The following is a 20,541-nucleotide window of genomic DNA, read 5'->3' as shown; positions in this document are numbered from 1 at the left end:
GCAAAACCGGTAGGAACTAAAAAACGTCGATTGGCGACTTGTGTTTCCGGTGTCACAGGTCAACTTGTCCGCGAAGAAGCAGGGATCCAAGAAAGCCCACGGACGCCGATTGAATAAAACAATTAAAACCATGGTTAGTACGTCGCGGTACAATATTTATAGTCCACATGTTCGTGTATTCGTGAAGGACATTAGCAATCAAAGTAAAAGCCGTTTTATTTAGCGGCTTCGGTGTGTTGATGCGGCTGAATGGTCTCTGCTAACGTTAGCATGAATGTGCGGAGGTTTACAGTCGAGCAGCTGCAACCTGACTGAGACCGGACAAATAAAACACAGATGTACTGCTAACCCCGCAGCTATGAGGACTTCTGTTAGTTATTCAACCACTGGGCTACTTTCTTATCGCTTCAAGTCGATGTTACCTAACACAACTAAGCTAACAGTTAGCTGTTAAACGCTCAGGTTTGAATTAAGACTCATTTGACTGTGTCGAAATAAAAGGCTTTTTTTGTTCAATGGCTATAAACCATCTTACAAATATAGTTACATGTTAATAAAAAGATATTACAACTAAATACGACTTATTAACTGCTAAAATTCCTCAGGCCTTAAACGTGACATTGACCCATTATTAGTTCACTAACCACCAGAGCTCAACGCCACATATTTCAATAAGTTAGAGTGTACAAAAATCTAAAACTATTATGTTCATATTTATATAATATGGAGGGAAACAAGCGGGTATTCACATCTGTGAATGTGTTTTATTATTAAACAGTGTGATACAATTGGTCTCACATCTAGAGGCAAGACAGCAAAATGAATGTATGTGTCTTTTTTTTTCTTCAGTCTCACACCATCCTGCTGGTGCAGCCCACCAAGAGGCCCGAGGGAAGGACGTACGCCGACTATGAGTCTGTCAACGAGTGCATGGAAGGTAAGCTGATGGCTGGCTCATGCACTTAATTACCTTTGCTTTAAATCTTACTGAGCTGAACGTTTCTGTAAAATGTCCATTCTAGCTAGAGTCTGTATCAGTGACTTGGATCTGTTCATTTTCACTGATGACAGGAAATCATTTTGTATTCTGGGATAAGAGGGTATAAATAAAACCACCTACCAATATTCTCATTACTTCTCTCAGATGTTCATCACAAATCTTAGTAGTAATTAATGAATGAATAGTGGTTTGTGAGCATCTGTCCGTCTCATTTAATGAATGAATGAAAAGTATTTTATTAATCTCCAAGGAGATTTATTTTTTTTAATATGAAAGTTAACAAAAACAATCAAAATTAAGAAAAAAATAAATGAAACGCCTCCGACGTAATATTAGATTATTCACATTACCATCACTTAAAGGTATGCTGGTCATAGATTTTTAACTACATTTGTCATATTTAGTTGACATTACATTCAAACAACTACATAAAACTGCCCCGTCAATAGGAAAATGCTTAGCATAATATTTGTTTTTGCTTTGATGATTGTAGATGATTTAAGTGAACATGTTTTACACCGATGAGTATAATATTCTCGATCTTCTGTCTCCTGCACAGGCGTGTGCAAGATGTACGAGGAGCATTTAAAGAGAATGAACCCCAACAGTCCGTCGATAACGTACGACATCAGCCAGCTTTTCGACTTCATCGATGACCTGGCCGACCTCAGCTGTTTGGTGTAAGTTGGACAAGCGAACCACCTGATGACGTTAACGATTTAGAATATGCGGTGTCAAGAGTCGTGCATTATCTTCCTGAACTGTAGCACAGTAATTTTGAAAAATATACTAGAGTGTAGCTTTAGCATATTTACTAATAAATGGTACTACATGTACATTGTACATCCTCATATAGACTGTAGATGTACACTAAATTCATCAAATAAAATTTTTGGCTTGACTTTTTGGCACAGAAACCATTTCTGCCTGTTCACTTTGTTGCATCTCAATATTAGACTTACAAGTTTACATCTTACATTTGCGTCGTAAACTTTTTAAGAGTGCACTTGGGGAATGTATTGAATAATTGTAATACATTTCAGTGGCAGCAGAATCAAAACAAAAGCAGGTTAGTAGCAAGTTATTTAGTGAAAAATACATTTTCTGGTAGGATTAACCCTTCATAACGTACCATCATGTTTTCAGTTGGGTCTTATTATTATTATTGATGCAGAAAATGTTTCGCCTCGTAGAGACAGTCAGGATTCAGCCCCTCGATGCCTGCAGCCCTGTTTATTTAGGGATATTTTTATTTTGGGTGATTCCATTGGGAGGTTCAAGCCCCTGTGTATACAAGAAACCACTCTGCTGAAGGGCCAACGAGGCCTTGGTGCTTTGCTTTTTTTTCTTCTTTTTTTATCTCTCCCGGTTGCTGAACTTGACTTGACTCCAAGGTGAGAACGCGCAAACAGAAACTGAGACGGAAAGTCTTCTATTTTTATTCTTATTTTACATTTGTCTACTTAAGGAGACTGAGCTTCCAGAGCAGTTGAGCCAAAATGAAATCTGAAACTGAATCTAGTTTTTCATGCCGTCTCAGGTATCGCGCCGACACACAGACGTACCAGCCGTACAACAAGGACTGGATCAAAGAGAAGATCTACGTGCTGCTTCGCCGCCAGGCCCAGCAGGCCGCCAAGTGAAGCCTCCGAGGGAAGGGGAAGGGTCATTATGATCTGTAACTGTGGATTGAGTAACTTGTTTTGAGAAGTTTGACAGTTTGTTTTCTGGGGTGTTTTTTTTACTCAAGGTGGGTGTATTTTAATGTTTGCCTTTATTAATAAAGTTTCATTAAAAAACGTATCTGAACTAAGTCTTTTTCTTAAAATAAATGTAGAGTTTCATTCTTTTTTTAACAGCTGGCCCTTGTAGTAATTAAATTATACTCCTTTTATATATTTTCTCAGTAATTTTTTCTTCTATTATTTCATGTCTGTAGTTTAAATTTCTTTTTTATTCTGTCACCCGACCCACTGTTGACAGCTGAAAAGTGCTTTGAAGGATGACTATTTATTTTTCCGTCACGCTCGAGGTAGTTTCCAGTTTTTTAAATATTGATTATTTAATTTCATTACCTGGTAAAATGATTACTATAGTTTCCTGGACATTTAACCTAAAGCTTGAAATGTGTCCTCGGCGTTCTGTCTTTTCTCCTTTTTTGCTCACTCCTCAGACACTGTCCTGTTGACTAGATGTTTGTCACTGAGGATGCACACTTTGCTTTTGTGCACACTTCCTCATTTTCCACTCAATACAGCAACAACACAAACAAGTCTCAAAATATTGATTTTTATTTCTTCTGACTGCCTTGGACGAATATTTCCTGGAGTTTTAAGACAGACTGTCAGAATGAAAATGAGATTAAAAATGAAATTCTCTTTCTTTCATTTCAGACTTTTGTTGATTTTTATAGAAGCAATTTCTCATCTTTTTGTTCACCGTTTCTTCCTCTTTAACAGTTAAGTGCCAACTCTTAAGGATGTGAATTTGCTTTGCAGTTTTGACTCAATATAGTGATAAATAAATAGAAAATATTTTGCGAATCTTGTTTTTTTTTTTTTTTTCAAAATTGCCTGGAAAACAATATTTAGTTTGCTTTCTGTCCTAACTTCTCAATTTCCTTCAAAAAATCTTTCAAGCCCATGCCAATTATTGTAAAAAAGTGCGTGTGTGCTTTGTATGGTACACACCAGTTTAACACTGAATGAAGTAGGAGATTGCCTGCAAATATTTGATTTCCTGAGCTTTCCAAACAACTAGTTTCCCTAATTCATTTCCTTTGTTTTTTCTCACCTAACAGTTTATATGAAAGTGTTATTTAGGATGATGACGTGCTCGACATGGTAATCCCCTCCTTGAGTCACAGTAGTGCAGCAGTAAATTAGCACGTCTCTAAATATCGATTTCTTTTTTTTTTAAACCACTCTCCCTGAGAAAGTATTCACAGTTCACAGTTCTCTGGAGAAAATCAATAAAATGTAGGAAAATAAAGCATCTGTATCGTGGATGAAAGAGCACCACACACACACACACACACACACACACACACACACACACACACACACACACACACACACACACACACGCACACACAAGTGCGGGGACATGTGCGGAGTGTGCCGCCGCCTGACGCAGCGCAGGAGGCGCACAGCTTCCTTTCCTGAATCTAGATCCTCGCCTCCTCTCCAGTTGCATTTCTCTCTCTCTCTCTCTCTCTCTCTCTCTCTCTCTCTCTCTCTCTCTCTCTCTCTCTCTCTCTCCACCTTTGTGTTGTGATCGGCTCTCCCAGTCTGTTTCTCACACCCACCCCGGCACCCCCCTCTCCCCCTCCACCCCTCCTCCTCCTCCATCCCACCCTACCCCATCCACCAACACCACCACCACCCCCTCTCCTCCTTTTAGCATCTGAAAAGACCACTGAGTGAGAATCGATGGCGCAGAGGCCCGCTTGACAGGACAATAAACCACAAAGAAGGGGTGAGTTTTTTTTTTCTTCTTCCATTCTCCCTCCCTTCTTCGGTTGTTGTGGTTTTTTTTTTTTTTTTTTTTTTTGGAGGTGGTTGAATCGCGGAATTACTCTAATGGCACAACGATGAGGGGGATCCGCTCGGGGCTGGCAGCGTGGAGATGTGGTATTTTTTTTTTTTAACACAAGGCATCTTTTGTTACCGCGATATGATTTACAGCAGGCGTCAGATGCCGTGGTCCCGCTCGAGGAAGAGGGGGAGGTGGAGGAAGAGGAGGAACAAATAATAATAATAAAGGAAGGGGAAAAAAATCAAGAAAAATATGTAACAAAAAAAAAAAAAAAAAAGAAGAAAAAAAAAGAGCAGAAGGATCAAACAGCGGCTCCGCGTCCTGCGCCTGTCTGGGACATCCATGCGCACACGTTCACCTTACGTAACCTGCAGACGCGCCGGCGGACCCCCGGTCCCGCTATCGCCGGAGAATCGCGTGCACTTGCCGCTGCAGGTTTAGATGAGGGGGGGTCGTCTGCCCGGATCTCATTGGGCGATGCGGTACCTCGAGGGTGTTAATGCGGTTGTCGCGTTGTAAACAACAACAACGCGAATACAATGTCAGCGGGATCGGACGGGGAGGCTTGTCTCGTTTATTTAAAGAGAGGTGCACCTCATGGAGACTGGGCGCGAGGCAGTGAGTAATGTTGTAATTGGCTTCAACTGTTCCGAGCTTTCCCCCCCCCCCACATTTCTTCTTCTTCCTCTCCTTCCTCTCCTCCTCCTCCTCCTCCTCCTCCTGCCGGCCATGAGGAGAGGACAAGTCCCATCCCAGACGCAGGGGGAGCCGTCTATTTACAGCCGAGGCGTTCACGTCTCACGTCTGTGATAGCCACAACAATAGCTTCCATTTTAACCCCCCCCCCCCCTCCCACCCCTCGTTCCTCCAACCCTCTCCTCCTTTCATCTACATCAGGCAACAATCGATGAGATTATTGGTAAACGATTCAGTCCGGCTCCGGTGCTGCGCAGCCCGAGGAGAAAGCTGATGAATCATGTATTGATCTTGTGTCTCACAGCTGAGATGAGAATGTGTTTTGGCTGCTGTGTAAACCTCAAGTGACCTGACAGCATGTGGTGCCCCTCCTCCACCCTCACCCTCACCCTCTCCTCACCCTTCAGCCTCTCTCCACCTTGAAGACGCAGCGATGCCCCAGCAGCAGAGGGAGGACCCGTCTCCGTCTCCGTCCCGCCGCCTCGGTCCGGCACCCCTCCGCCTCCAGACACTGAAGCCCGGCCACGACTTCCCATGAGGCCACCACCAGAACTCAGCTCGCCCGCTCTGTATGGGGCCTCTCACGTATGAAGTAGGTTCACGTCGGGGGCCCAAGAATGAGAGCGTATAACGAGGTGGGACGATGACAAATCGAGTCATCGTTCTATCTTTAAAACCCGGGTTCAGGTCTGGGACCCACACGTTTCATAAAGCCAGAACATAATCTATGTTTTAAAGATTTGGATGTGTTCACCTCTTCTGGCGTCCAGAAATACTTCAAATGAAACAATGAGAGAAAATCCCTTCCTTCAACTTATTCAGCGTAACAAGATGTCAGAGGTCAAAGAGCTTCGTGGACAAAAAGTTCATATGGAAGCAGTTTCTTTCCTGATAGTCCATCAATCATCTCAGTCAATTATCAAGCAGAGACTCCAATCAGCTGCCGCTCTAACTCGAGGATTTATCAATTCTCTCCGTTTTATATCATCGCAAATTGAATTTCTTTGGGCTGGGTTGGTCGGACACACAGATGTTTAAAGGCCGCACCTCTGGCTCTGGGAACTATGTGACGGGTTTCACAGTTTTCTGGCTTTTTATAGCTCAAAACCTTTTGATTAACTGAACAAATCTACTCAATATCTGTTTAGCTTTAAGTCTACACACATTAATCAGATGCTCTAGAAGAACGCTGTCTGATTGTGATTACCTGTGACCTGAGAGACCGAATGTGAACGGTAATTGAATGCCTGTAGCAGCCTGCATCCCAAGAGGAGGATTTTTAATCCACAGAGAACCCGCTTCTCACTGCAGGTTTTAAAAATAAAAGTCACCGTCTATAATAACCGACATAAAGATTATTGAATCGATGATGAAAGTAGTTGTAGCCATTACAAAACGTGTGCTTTTCCTTCACCGATTCATCCTTCATCCCAATCATTTAAACGTGATTACATGTGTCCTCCTCTTCCTCTTAGTTGACATGGAGGATGAAGATGGGACTTGTCTACTTGATGTTTTGTGGTGAGTCTGTTTGACTCTTACTGGGATCCAACAGAATAAACTTTGTCCAGATGATCAAAAGTAATTATTATTAATAAATAAACTGGACAAGGTCTAGGATTGAATGTGGTCTAATGTTCTCTCGTGCTGGTATTTAATGTGCTGTGGTATGTTCAAAAGGATTTAACTGATTTTAATTTGGATTCCTCTTTGTCTTCGCAGTGACCCCCAAGCCCTGAACGACTTCCTTCATGGAACCAATGAGGTAACAAAAGAGTCTTAAGTAGAGAGGCACTCAAATAATAAAAGAATCAATAGTGCAAATTGGTAAATTTCGAGGCGGGAATGTTTCTTGGCACACGGTCGTGTGAGATGTGTGGAGGAGGGATGAACGGAGAGTCGTAATGTAACACTGCGCTCGTTTCTCGCTGCGACTTTGTGAGCCCGACCTAAAAAAGAAAAAAAATCGACTGATTTCATCCCACCAGCTGCAGACTGAAGACCTGCTCATTAGCTCCTCCTCTGGGGAGCCCTCCCTCTTCACAGATGCCCCGGTGAGTGTCTGGATCCACAGCCAGCAGCGTCACAACAACCAGCATGCCCCCCGGAGAATGATTTTTTTTGTTCCTTTTCTCTCCTTCTGTGCTTGAAACTGCTTCCTGTTATCTCCTGCTAATAACACAATTCTCCCCTCCCTTTCTCCCCCTCCTCCATCCTGTTATCTGCACCTCTCTCTCTGTATGTCCATCTATCTTTCTCCCCCAGAGCCCCGTCTCTCTGCTGGGAGACGGCAGGGATTCCCCAGACACACCTCCACCTGGGTGTGTGGACCTGTCCTTCCTGGAGGAGGCCCTCCTGTCGTCGCCGGAGGGCGGAGAAGACCCACGGGAGGTGCAGCCCGGGACGCCCGCGGAGGCCGCATTCGAGGCTAAGAAGGGCGAGGAAGCGGAGGAGGCGGAGGAGGCTGAGGTGGCGTGCGACATCCTGCAGCAGAGCCTGCAGGAGGCCGAGATCACGGAGCAGACCATGGCTCTGGAGGCCGGGCTGGCCCAACCCGGGGAAGGCCTGTCCCTGTACTCGCCCGCCCCTCTCCTCTCCCCGCCCGCCGTGCCATTCGTACGCAAATCCGTGAGCTTGCCCATCAATCAGGCGTTGCCCAGAGACACCCAGGCAGCGGTGGAGCCTCCCCAGCCCTCCCTCCTGGCCGTCGGGCCGGGCTGCCCTTCTCTGAAACCCGCCGCCCCGCCTCAGCTGATGGGGCTCCTGCCCGGTAACGTGTTCCCCGCCGCTTCGCCGGAGACCTCCTTCTCTCTGAGTCCTGCCCAGGCGTCCAGTATGATCATCCACAAGGCCGTTCCCAGCGTCACCGGGCGTCCCCTCATCACCCCGACCCTGAGGGCGGCGGCGGCGGTGGCGGCGCCAAGCCTCTTCCTGCAGCGTGCCCCTCTCTCCATTCAACCCAAGCTGCCCATCAGTATTCAGCCCAGGCTGGTTCAGATTAGCCCCAAGCCTTCTGGGCAGAAACACACACCAGGTCTTACGTTCCTCCCTGGGACCGCCGCACCAAATATTTTACTCTCCCAAACTCCGGGCCAGAAGCCCGCGGCTCCGGCGCCGCCGCCCTCGCAGCAGCTCCCCAAACCGGTCAGCCTGCAGCTGGTCAACCAGGGCGGCTCCTTCGTGCTGCAGCCTCAGGGACTCTTCCAAGGCCAGAACCAGTTCCTTCTTCCAGGCCAGTCCCCTGTTACCATCTCCCAGTCCGCCGGTGCAGCTCGCCCGCTGCTGACCCCCAGTCACCACGGGGCGTCGCTCCACAGTATGAACGCCTCCGCGGGGCAGCTGGTGGAAGGCTCTCAGATCCTAACGGTGCCCCAAAGGCAGCTGAACTTCAGCCCCGTCTTCACCACCCCTTCGGGGCAGCTAGCGCTCCGCCAGGCCACCGTGCTTTCAGGACCTTTGCAGCTGCAGTCGGCGCCCTCCACCGTCTTCCAGATGCCAGCGCAGCTGGCTGGAACCTACACCCCCGGAGGGCAGGGGCAGCGTGCCACCCTGGTCCACGGTCCCGCTCTCGGAAACCACATTACCTTGATCAACAGTTCCGGGGTGCTGCCCCCAGACCTCACTTCCATCTCCATCGTCAACGGCCCCTCGGTGGTTCAGGGTCTGCCTTTCGCTGCCCGGCCTCCGGCGCCTCAGACAGAAGGACAGCTGAGCCTCCAGCAGGCCTCCGTGGTGCTGCTGCCGGAGAGACCCGCTCAGGAGGAGAGGACCGGCTCAGAGGAGACGTTCCACCAGCTGTCGCAGGTGAGCTGCCACTTCTGTCATGCTGACGGTGATACGAACCTGAGGTTTTTGCGCAATTTTGCCGGCGTACATTGGTTTCCTTTTATTTCTAGGCAGTATTAAAATCAGTGAAACTCATGGAACTTGCTCGGCTGATGCAGTCCCTCGCAGTGAAGTCTGCTTTAGGAGCAGGGTTGGTGATCCTGAGTAGCTCGCAGGAGTACATCATTATCCAACCGAGTAAATCCAGCCCAGTGTTGCCGACTCTTTTCCAATGAAAGTATGAAGCAGCACTCGCTCCCAAAGTTTCTAAATCTATAGCAAGAAAGTCTGCAACACTTTGAGCCTCCTTCCAAAGCCACGCCCCTTCTTCTTTTGTCTTTGGTCAAAGCCTTTAATGCATCGGTTGCTGTCAGGGTGTAATGAGAATTTCCGCAAAAATATATTAAAAAATGTTTTTGAAAAAGATTACCAAGCGTGTCTTTAATATGTGCGACACAGCCTGTGGAAGCAGTCTTATTTGTCATCCGCGGCTCTACAGGGAATCGATCCAGAATCAGAGAGAAATCAATCCTCATGTCATCGGGGGCATCTTCGCTTGGGCTTGAAGAAAAACACTCAACGGAAAGTCTGTTACAACCTGGAGACATAGTGTTTGAAAAGACACGGACTGAGAAAAGGTTTAATGAAAATAGGAGTTGCATTATGGGTAATCATGCAGACTTGACGTCCTTTATGTTGGATTACACAAGTTTCAACAGTTTTTTTTTGTCTCAGAGGAAGTCTAATGGTGGGCAAACCTGTACAACAAGGTCAGGAAAAAAAATATATACACATATATATACTGGATTTGTAGTCTCATTCTCATCTCAATCTCAATCTCTCTAAATATACTGGGTGTGGCTGGATATCAGCGGATACAGCGGAAGGTCCTTTAACCTCAATGTTGGCTGTTTGATCCCCGCCTCTGACGTATGTTAAAGTGTTCTTGAGAAATGTTTCCCTCCTGGCCACACCTCACTCTGTGAACAGCCATCGTGCATGTAAACTCCGCTTTCGGGACTCTCCTCTGATGTCTTCTTGTGTTGTCTCGCTGCAGCCCTATGGGCGTGTCCTCCAGCATGTCTCGGTGCAGCCCGCCCCGGCGGGGCTGCAGTCCTCCTCTCCTCCGGCGGTCACGGTCCTGCAGCCTCCCCCTGAACCACCTGTGGCCCCCGAGCCAGCTGTGGAGATCCCTAAACTCTTGATGCCCCCAGCAGACATGACCCAAGTAGTGGAGGCGGTGACCCACTCGCTGAGTCAGAACGAGGCCTTTATGCAACATCTGCAACAGGTCAGAGCGCCGTCCCTACACATTCCTGCAGATTCCTGCAGATTCGGTGATTAAATGTTGTGAATATGTTGGTAACTGCGCTCCTCACGCACCTCAGCGAAGGCAGAAATCCCATTACTCGAGGATCACAGGTGCATTTCAGCATTCAGCATGATTGCGTGCACCGGCTTGGTCTCGCATTACCGAGCGTGTGCTTGATTTGTTTCGCTGAGCGTGTTTGCCGGGTGGCCCATTGAATCTGTGATTGATTGATCCTTTTTTTGCATGCACACACACACACAACCACACACACACACATACACACACACACACACACACACACACACACACACACACACACTCTGGGACTGTGCAATCCACATGCTTCATTTCCTGTGTCACCTCTCTGGAGCTCTGTCACACCAGCAGCTTCACAGTTTCACGTTGAAGCTGAACGTGTGTGTGTAAAACTGTCTCTCAAAACTGAGACACTTGTGTAGCTGCTCTGATTCCATCTTCCTGGTATTGTGCAAGCTTCCTCCCTCTCACTGGCACACTTGAATTGAACCGTTATTGTTATAATAATAATAGTAATACCCGTGCTTACATCTATCACAACTTCCAAACAGAGAGTCAACACAAAGTGCTGTGAAGAGGCTCAAGTGGAATAAAGTTCAATCAAAATCAATACAAAATAAGCTTGGATCTTTTTCGAAAGCGTCTGTGCGGCGCTATTGATTAGCTGATCGCCTCCAAAAGGATCTGTGAGATTTATCTAATTATTCATCATCTTTCTTCATCGCTTCTCTTTACAGCAAGCACTTAGTTCTCCGCTCACATCTGAACTGCTGGTCGGCTCTCTGCCGGCGGCGCCGATGGAGTCGCTCGACTCCCCGGCGGCCGACGAGAGAGAGACTCGACCCCGGACCCACGCGGCCTCGGGTCAGGACGACCGGTGCGTCGAGGCTTCCCCGCTTCACTCGGACCCGGCGGACGCTCCGCCGAGCCGCTCCCCCTCCCCCATCCGGGACACAGAGAGGCCGGCCGCGCCCTGTTTCTCCCCTCAGATCCCTCCGCCTGCACCCGAGGGGCCAGTCACGGCTCCACAGACTCGCATCGAGCCTCAAACCCAGTACCGGGCCCCTCACCAGCTCCAGGCGTCACAGGCCTTATTCGCCCAGACGCCGGAGCAGGCAGAGCCGTCCGTCTCCCAGCCTCCGGACCGACTCCAGCTCTCCCAGCCTCCGGACCGACTCCAGCTCTCCCAGCCTCCGGACCGACTCCAGCTCTCTCAGCCTCCGCCCTCGGGCAACGCTTCAGTCCACAGCATCCCCCCCCCTCTGCGCGTCTCGGTGCCTCAGCAGCAGTCTGATCCCACAGCTGCATCCGCTCATCTCTCCGAAGGAGGAGACGAGTCCGCTGTCCAACAGCACACACAAAACAGTGAGTCTCAATTCAAATACGACACACATACGTGGGCGGCTCATTTACACAATAATCACTTCTACTCTTCAGCATCACTGTCATCGTTGTCATTATTATGTTCTGCAATACATTCACTCGTCACATGTCGTTATCGCCACCCTGCTTCTTTTTTTTCAGAGCCAACAGCTGCCTTGGTCGTGGAGAGTAAAGCGTTTACTCTCGATGTCCGTCCTTCCTCTCCCGCGGCCTCGGGGGTCCAGGCTCACGGGGCCCTCGGCGCCATCCAGACGGGCCAGAACACCGGCACCAAGGTGAGAAATACAATGCGTTTCCTCCTGAAACAGCATTGAAAATGTAATTTAAATGTTGTAAGAGGAGCCCTTTAAGTCAATGTTATCCAAGAACGACAGAATATAATATGTCGTTCATATAAAAAAGTTCAAATTGACATTTCGTTTTGTCCGACCAAAAGTTTAAAACCCAAAGATATTACATTTACAATCATAGACAGCAAAGAAAACCAGAACATAGTCACGCTTTAGAAACTGAAACCTGTAAATTTCACGCCGGTTATCAGAAAGGTTTTCTGTCGACGCACCAACCAATTCATTTCAGCTCTTCATTATAATATATAACGTGTATTTTGTCTGGCACTGAGAATACACGGGTAATGTTCAAATGTCTGTAATGAGTCCAAATATTTCCTCTCCGGATGAAACGGAACAGAGCTTTGAAATGATTATTTGTTAAATGCAGCAAACGTATTATTAATGACTGGAAATCGCGCCCCCGTGTCTCCGTCCTTTGATCTCATCCAAAAAATGTTTTCTGGCTGCCAGCTGGCAGGTCCTGCGGAGCAGCGGCAGCGGGAGGAGAGCATCACACCAGCAATGCGCCGGCACAGGTGAGAGTTTCACTCAGCCTCACATGAGCTCATCTTATCGATCCGTTTGAACGGATGTCACGGACATGGAGGAGCAGAACAACAGCAAACAACTCACATGCGTCACGAATCATGTGAAAACACATATTAGAAAGTAATACTTTTAACCCACGAAATGTATTAAGTCACGTTAGTCATGTCAAAAGAAAAGAAATGATGAAAAGATTAAGTTGGCAAGAATGATTGAAAGGAGAGGATTTTTTTCTTGAATGCTTCACATCGACATTTCACATTTAGCAGTAAAAGATGATGAAAGAGCCCAAAGCCGACCTTGAAATGAATTTAAAACATAAAGACTCTTCAACAACTCAAAGGTTTTTTCAGTAATGTACTTCTGAATATAATATTTACTACAAAGAAGCTTTCTTTCCTCAGTAATAACCAGTCTGTTCGTTTATTAATGTATCAACAGCTGGCTTCACAGACGTGGATTAACTCTGATCCTTCAGTGATGTTTCTTTAATCTGGAGTCCTCTGGGATTTATTTGATCGTTTCTACACCTGCTACTATTTACTGTCTACAACTACTACTGTGCACACAACGACTACTACCTGTACACACTCATAGCAACAATACTTCTACTGCTAAAGTAGCACTGAAAGTATTACTTTATTTATAGGTTTGCAGTATTTCATACTGGATGTCTATGGAAACATTTCCAGAAAAAAAACATATTACAGTTTTTCCTCAAGCAGAATTAAACAGTTGTGACTCAAATAAAAACACAAAATAAACCAGGAATGAAATCTTAAAGATTACACATTGTAAAAGACAAATGAGGTTTCCATGTAGTTGTATTATAATACAGGTCTTTAGAAATACTGTGAAGGTAAAAAATACACTCGGTCTGTATCTAGAAGCATGTAAAAGAGAAATTAAATAAAAATAACTTGAAGCATGTAAACAAATTCTCCTAGAAACCCAAAAGGAAAGCGTCATCTGTCCTGTAAGGATTGCCAATCTGAAAGTACCAACCCAGCTGGGACGTGGATTATTACGTAACACTCGTGTCCCCGTGTGGAAATCCATTTCTAAAACCTTTTATGATTTCATGTTGCGCTCTCCTAAACAAAGTTTCTGACTCACTCGGGACGCCCGAGGCCACAAAGCATTCACACACGCTGCCGCTTGCTTCCTGTGTCTCTGTGTAACAAACACAGACGCTGACGGCTACAAGAGAGGAGACACAAAACCCACAATGCCCTGTTTTATCTCTTCTCCCCGGCGGCTGGAGCAGCTCGGGGTTCACACTGAATCTTTTCGTCGTTTCTTTCAGGTTCCAGCAGCAGATTTGTTTGGACCACGCGGCGGTTCAGACGCCCTTCACCGGCCCGGCCTTTCCCACGCTGAAGAACGCCGTCAAGCGCCTGCTGCCGTACCACAGCTGCACCGGCCACCTGCCCACTCAGGAGGACTTCAACTTAGGTTTGTGAGCGTTGGTATAAATAAATACGGAAATGAATGTTGTGACAGCTGCAACTTAGTTGATTTAAAAAAGAACGTGTGCAGCAAAACGTACTGAAGATATTAAATGCATGGCATGAATTTTAGAGACATTCGTCACAATGGGAGGGCATTTCCGTCAGATTATTTGGCACAAACATCCACTTGGACTCAGAGGCTGAACAGCCTCCATTTTGGTGGTCTCGGGGTCAAAGGTCAAGGTCGCTGTGACCCTCTCAAGAGCAGAGGCGTACAACGGCGATGCAGCAATTCCAGCTGTTGAGGAAATAGTCAAATTTAAAGAGTTATGATTATCAATCAATCGTTATGACTATAAAAAGTGATTCTTTTGAATTTGATTTCTGATTTTTTTCATTTGATTCAAGTGAAAAACGCACAAAAAACTAAAAGACATTCAGTTTATTATCACATATGATGGAGAGAAGCTCCAAATCCTCCCATTCGAGAGGCAGATATTTGGTTTATTCGCTTGAAAGATATCCAACAGTTGATGATGACGACGTGTTTCTCGGCCCACAGTGGACCAGGAGTTTGACACCGTGTCCGGTTTCCTGCTGAAACGCACCAAGGACATGGTCAACAAGTACAGGCAGCTACTGGTGAGAGAAGCGCAGGTGAGAGACGACACGCCGCTTTGCTTCTCGGCACCGCCCCCCCAAAAAAAACCCACAGTCCAGTAAACCACCTCTGAGACGAGGCATCTTGTGTTTGGAGTGAGAAAGAGAAAAATGTGTGTGTGTGTGTGACGATTGAAATGAACTGCTTCTCCACAGCAGGAGAGTCCGTCGGCGGAGATGGTGATGCTGGAGCGTCTCTTCCTCCAGGCTGAGCGATGCGCTTTAGCGGAGGACAGACGGAGAGTCCGCAGAGACCCGGGTCAGTCCACACCGCCCTGTATCATGTGTGTGTGTGTGTTAATGTGTTTTTATGCCGTTTCAAATCCCAGAACTGAGACAGAAAAAGAAAAAGAAAAAAGTGTATAAGCAACACTCCCCCTACATTTTTTCCTCCGTATTAATTTATTTATGCCTCGGAGCGCGGCACTTAACCTCCATGTTTGCGCCAGAATAGCTCCCAGGTGTGAATGTGTAATTAAGCGGTGTAAATGTGGAGCGGGGTCGTGCTGGGCGAGACTCTGCACGCTGACGAGAAAATTACACGTGTGAGTTTGAGATCAAATTAAAGCCGGGTTGTTATGTTAATTAAAAGGAGTTGGAAAAGGGGAGGGAAGCTCTGGAAGACTGTTAAATGTCAGGCGGAGCTGCTGCTGCTGGACGTCTGAAGGTTTAATAATTAGTATACGCTGGCAGAAACAAAAACATTTATTGCACAATAATGAACGTCGGTGCTAATGTGTTGCTTTTGTGACAGTCATGCTAATATAGCGCATTAAAAAACAACAGTTTTGTTGAAGAAGTAATAGGAATTGATAGTAAAATGCTTAAAGAACTCAACGCAGGGAGGCGAGTTAGCAGGAAGTAGAGGCCAAAACCTTCTCTCTATAGGTCAACGATATATATCACAATATAACATGTTTTCTGATACTTTAATAAATACATGAAGGCTTCACATGGCTCTTGTGTAAATGAAATACGTGCCAAATGAAAAAGTAGTGATTATTTGATCAATTTCAAAAGTAATTGCGTGTCACAATATTGGATTTCATCACAATATAAATTCACTTGAAAAACGATAAATTATCATCTTTAATTATTGACTTGCTCTCGTAGAAGGTTTCAATATTATTTACATTTTAAAATATATTATAAATATCAGATTTGAGTCTCCGTAAATTTGTCGCTTCAGTATTAAATACAAAAATGTTCCACACATCATTTCTGACAAAATCTCACATGTTCTCTGTATAACCTTGTGTGTTTTTAAACATATTTTGCAGTAATGCAGCCTGACACGTCACATTTTGACTGATCTTCCTGCGTGGATGAGGGCATTTTAAAACCTGTGTTTGTAAAGATGACTTTAGAACATTAACGTTAACGTTGAATCGCGCTGGTTCTTCTCCCCTCCAGAGTCCTTCATGACGGCCTTGGCGACATCAGCGTCTTCCCCCCACGGGGCCCCGCCCTCCTCCGGCTCCTCCCAGCGCTGCTCCTCCGGGAGCCCCTCGTCTCCTCCGGCCTGGACCCGGCTGTCCGACCGGCCCCCGGGCCTGAAGACGTACCGCTCCAGCTCCCGCGGGGCCCTCCGGCTCACCATCAAGCAGGAGTCCGGCTCCCGGAAGGTGGTTCACAACTCGGCCTGCGACCCGGGACTCAAGAGGGACCACGCGGGGCAGCTGACCAACGGCGGCGGGGCCGCGGACGAGCGCCACCCGAGGGCCCCCAACGGAGCGCCGCGGCGTCCTCGGCGCGAAGAGGAGGAGGCCTCCAACGGAGCGGCGCTCTGCCAGGAAGAAGTCGCACAGACGACGGCGCCCCGTCCCAAAATAAAAGCCCCAACCCCTCCGTCTATGCCAGGGCCACAGGTCGGCTGCTTCGAGTCGCCGCCCCGAGATGTCAGCGGCCCCAAACTGAAATGCTACAGGTTGGACGTGTCGCCTCGGCCGGAGCGGCGGTTCAGCCCGTCGCCTCCCGCGCTCCAGGAGGACAACATGCTCACCGAACACCTGCAGAGCGCCATCGACAGCATCCTGGAGCTGCAGCGCCTGCAGGGCCCCTGCGCCGCCCCGAGCAGGGCCGCGCAGGGCCCCTCGCTGGACCAGGCGGTCGCCAGCATCCTGGAGGGACACCTGTGAGGTAATCCGTCCTGACAGGTGCAGAAACATCTGTCGGAGGGGGGAAAAAAAAGGGAAAAAAACGTAAAGAGATTTAGTTTCTGGGTTTCAGAAATTGCTTTTAAGAAACTGATTGTTTGAAAGAAGAGGGAGGAGGGGAGGAAAAAAATGCAGAGGCACTATGAAGAGATGCATACCAGACCACAGCACTATCTGTAGTCCGATAGATGTTAGATACTTCATTTCGATGTACGTTTGTGGAAAAAAAAAAAAAATCTATTTGAATAGGAGCTATATTGTTTCAGTGGTAGTTGAGTCATTCAGAGGTTTACGACACTGGTGTGACCTTCATCAGCATATAGTATATAAGTAATAGTGAGGATACCGACAACGTGGATTAGACTGAGATTATTCAATAGTTTTTTATAAGATTTCTTTCCAAAAAAAAAAAGTGAAGTTTCTTTTGCATAGTGCCAAGCTTCCAGGGTATTTATTTTGATAATCTGTGCCAATTGTGTTTTGCATTGAGGAAGGCAGCGAGTGTGTGCCACGAGTGTGTGCCAAGAGTGTGTGTGAGTGTGTGTGTGTCTTTATTTCTGTGTGGAAAGCATTGCATCCTGCCACGGGGGGCCGTACATGAAGCTCCCGCAGGCTCCATCATCTCGGCTTATCGAATGAAACTCCAAAGAATTTGTGACTCGCTCCATCCTGAATACACCAGCAAACGTCCGCGTCGCGTCTCTTCCCACAAACTGGAGTCTGTCCTCGTTAAAGCAGAGAGAAACCCCACGGGAGGAAGGGAAATTAGGCAGCGTCGTGCCGTTTTTTTTGTTGTTTTTTTAAAAGTTTGGACCCTTGTCGTCGTTCACGCTGGAGTCTGACTGTGAATTGATTCTAGTTTTTCGGAGAATGTTTTTCTCATACTTTTATGTATTAACACGCAAGCAATAATGAGTTGGGGTTGTTGTTAGTAGCAGTGGTGCAGCGAGGAGGAGGAGGAGGAGATCTTTGCCTGTCTGGCTTATCGACGGGAAGATTGTTTTTCAGCCAAGAGAGATGCTTGTTTTGTCACTGAAGCCGGTGTAGTTTAGAAATTGTGTTTTGAAAACGTCCGATCGGTCACTTAACGGCATACGCGTCCAGTTTGAGGAAGGAAAACTGCAGTTGTGTTCACCGCACGGCTTCTCTGCATCGTCAAACAGCCTTTGACCAAAAAAAGAAAACAAAAAAAAGGAAAGAACAAAAGCAAAACTAGAGGAATCATCCGCTTCACATTTAAAAATTCCCTTTATTTATGAACGCATTGGTTTTAAGCCCGCTTTACAAAGCCGAAGATTTATTTTCACGCAGCCATCGTGGAGCAATATGATTTGTGCAACATCTTATACGTTAATGTGACAATCTTATCGGTCTGTGTGGAGATGTGAAACCTGTTCATACGCGAGAGAGTCGAGGTCGTCCGTCTCTCCCTCGTGAAACTTGTGCAAAAATATTCTTTGTCGATGGATTTTTTTTTAACCTTGAAGGTCAAAATGTTAACGCTGCAAAATGTCTTTCATTTTTGTAATATAAATTGAAAATGTGCTTCAGAATTTAGCTTCTGAAGATACCGTTAGTGGTCGAGGTTTGACCTGCGAATTGGAAATGTTTAGAATATGCCTTATTGTTAATTCAGTGTACCTTAAAGGAATCTGCAAAGAAAAGATCCATATGTGATGTTTTAAATGCTGTAACATCTGGTGTTCTGAAATGTGAAAGTGACCCGTCCCTTCGAATAGGAAGAAGAAGAAAAAACTTCCAGAGATTTTGGGGTTGAATCAAACAGGCCTTCTCATTTCTTTGAATTGCATTGTCATTCTTTTTATATGTGAAATTGTCTTTTGTTGGAACGAACAAAAGGAGTTTATAATATGCAGTAATTTAGTGTTGAAATCCTCTGCAGTAGTTCGGGTGGACACACACTAGAAGATTCAAGAAGCACTACTTGGATATTTTGGGAAGTAAACTCTGATACCGCTCTCACGGCTGCATGCTAGACACAAAAGCTGGCAGCTAGTTAGCTTAGCATAAAGACTGGAAACAGATGGAAACCGCTAGCCCTCACTAAGTCCAAAGGGAATCGGGGGCTGCATAAGTTTTCTTAGTACTTTTAGTACGTACTGCAGCTGACATCCCGAAGTGTGTACTGTTGTACGCAGTATGCAACCGACTGGGATATTATACTCTAATATTTCTCACGTCAAACCGTCTGTCTGTACTCTCTCTGGGCGTTCATGGGACGCATATTTTGCTGCGCAAAGGATTGTGGATCAGAAAAGCTGCATTAGAACATCCTGGTCTTTTTGGGCATATGTATTACTAATACTAGTATGCCTCACATAGTAGTGAGAGTTTTTGAATGCACCAAAATCTGCCAACTAGCACCTGTTATTGACATTTTAAAAAGGACTATAAAAACATCCTGATGCGACGTTACAGGGAATTATGTTCCAGAGTATTTCTTGGCTGGAAGAAGCGACTTCCTTTCAAAAGGTGAAGTCGTTGTATCTGGCGGCCTCTAGTGGTGAGGTGGCAGATTGCAGCCAACTGTCACCAAAACGGCCCCATCTAGCGTTAGCGTTTAGTTTGACCTTTCTGGGCTACTGTAGAAATGTGACAATTCTTATTTTCATGTGATTCTACACTACTGCCAATAGATTCCCTTAAATGCAGCACACAACCTTCAAAACCTTCAGTAGTGCAGTGTATTTATTATTGATTTAACACGTGACCTGCTGGGGGGCGTTTCCTTTCAGCAGTTTCCAGTCTTTATGTGAAGCTAACCAGCTAGCAACTAGCAGTAACGTTAGCTCCACATTGAACGGAGACACGAGAGCGGTTTGACTCTTTGACTTAAAGTATTGGCAAGAAAGCAAATTACAATTTCCAAAATTGTCTATTCCTTGAAATGCCTAAAAATAGCGTTTGAAAACATTAAATCTTGATGTGTTTCCACCCAAAGAGGTTTCACTGTAATGCAGTAAAGATGTCAGAGTGTCTTTCACAACACAGGATTGCACTCCTCGTCACCGTGAAAACTTCTCACGAGGGGATTTCCACCAAAATGTTTATTTTTTAGAAAGTATTTCCCCGACATATTTCTCCTCTTTAACACTTTAAAGGGCACTAAAGAAGAAGGACGAATAAATTCTCACGTTGATGGAATCCCCTTCGACGAAGCAGCCTCATGCGCCATTGTTCTCGTTAGTGTCAAACACTGAGCGATAGAAATGTGCTTAGTTTTGTCAGAGGTTTAGGACAAAGGGATTACATCTGCATGTTGAGCCATTTCTGTATTTATTTGTAAATGTTTTTTTTATTATTTATACATTTTTCCTGACTGAACTGTGAAACCAGGGGAGCTCATAACTCTACACTAATTCAACTTCAGATACAAAACATTTGAATGACAGATTGTTCTGATGCCAAAATCAAGAGGCCTTAATTCAGCAAAACTAGATTGTAAAAAAAAGAAAAGAAAAAAAAGACTCCTTTGACCTGAAAGTCACGAGTGATTCATATATGAAATGTTAAGAAAACCACTTTTGTACTCATTTTTACAGACTATTTATTAAACTGTGATTTTGTAAGAAATAAAAAACTAAAA

At 45.8% G+C, this 20,541-nt stretch overlaps 2 protein-coding genes across 3 annotated transcripts; both read left to right on the top strand.

Annotated features, from left to right (window-relative positions):
• The first annotated feature begins 41 nt into the window (after positions 1–41).
• On the top strand, positions 42–2,803 carry LOC137787976 (enhancer of rudimentary homolog). The gene is made up of 4 exons (XM_068580756.1): positions 42–133; positions 850–937; positions 1,560–1,680; positions 2,541–2,803. The coding sequence occupies exons 1-4, from the start codon at positions 131–133 to the stop codon at positions 2,641–2,643; spliced, it is 315 nt and encodes a 104-aa protein (XP_068436857.1). The 5' UTR covers positions 42–130; the 3' UTR covers positions 2,644–2,803.
• A 2,840-nt stretch (positions 2,804–5,643) lies between these two features.
• Positions 5,644–20,540, top strand: si:ch211-168d23.3 (BRD4-interacting chromatin-remodeling complex-associated protein). Of its 2 annotated transcripts, XM_068580207.1 has the most exons (13): positions 5,644–5,825; positions 6,709–6,754; positions 6,956–6,998; positions 7,222–7,287; positions 7,499–9,037; positions 10,116–10,349; positions 11,144–11,771; positions 11,931–12,064; positions 12,593–12,657; positions 13,974–14,122; positions 14,681–14,775; positions 14,935–15,037; positions 16,192–20,540. In XM_068580207.1, the coding sequence occupies exons 2-13, from the start codon at positions 6,714–6,716 to the stop codon at positions 16,914–16,916; spliced, it is 3,822 nt and encodes a 1,273-aa protein (XP_068436308.1). In that variant the 5' UTR covers positions 5,644–5,825; positions 6,709–6,713; the 3' UTR covers positions 16,917–20,540. The 2 variants fall into 2 exon arrangements, with proteins under 2 accessions (XP_068436308.1, XP_068436309.1); XM_068580208.1 differs by lacking the exon at positions 7,222–7,287.
• Position 20,541: the final 1 nt, after the last annotated feature.

This window comes from Clinocottus analis, unplaced genomic scaffold (genome assembly GCF_023055335.1).
Source record: "Clinocottus analis isolate CAN_PGR_092001 unplaced genomic scaffold, fCliAna1.0.p SCAF_17, whole genome shotgun sequence".
Classification (NCBI taxonomy): domain Eukaryota; kingdom Metazoa; phylum Chordata; class Actinopteri; order Perciformes; family Cottidae; genus Clinocottus; species Clinocottus analis.
The sequence above is the reverse complement of the archived record's forward strand: the minus strand, read 5'-3'. Positions and strand labels throughout refer to the sequence as shown.

Bases quoted from the DNA above. Each gene is read 5' to 3' on its own strand.
- LOC137787976 (XM_068580756.1), top strand. The intron at 938-1,559 runs GTAAGCTGATGG...TCTCCTGCACAG, and splicing joins TGTCAACGAGTGCATGGAAG to GCGTGTGCAAGATGTACGAG. The intron at 1,681-2,540 runs GTAAGTTGGACA...ATGCCGTCTCAG, and splicing joins GCCGACCTCAGCTGTTTGGT to GTATCGCGCCGACACACAGA.
- si:ch211-168d23.3 (XM_068580207.1), top strand. From the start codon at position 6,714: ATGGAGGATGAAGATGGGACTTGTCTACTTGATGTTTTGTG. The intron at 11,772-11,930 runs GTGAGTCTCAAT...CTTTTTTTTCAG, and splicing joins CCAACAGCACACACAAAACA to AGCCAACAGCTGCCTTGGTC. The intron at 14,776-14,934 runs GTGAGAGACGAC...GCTTCTCCACAG, and splicing joins TACTGGTGAGAGAAGCGCAG to CAGGAGAGTCCGTCGGCGGA.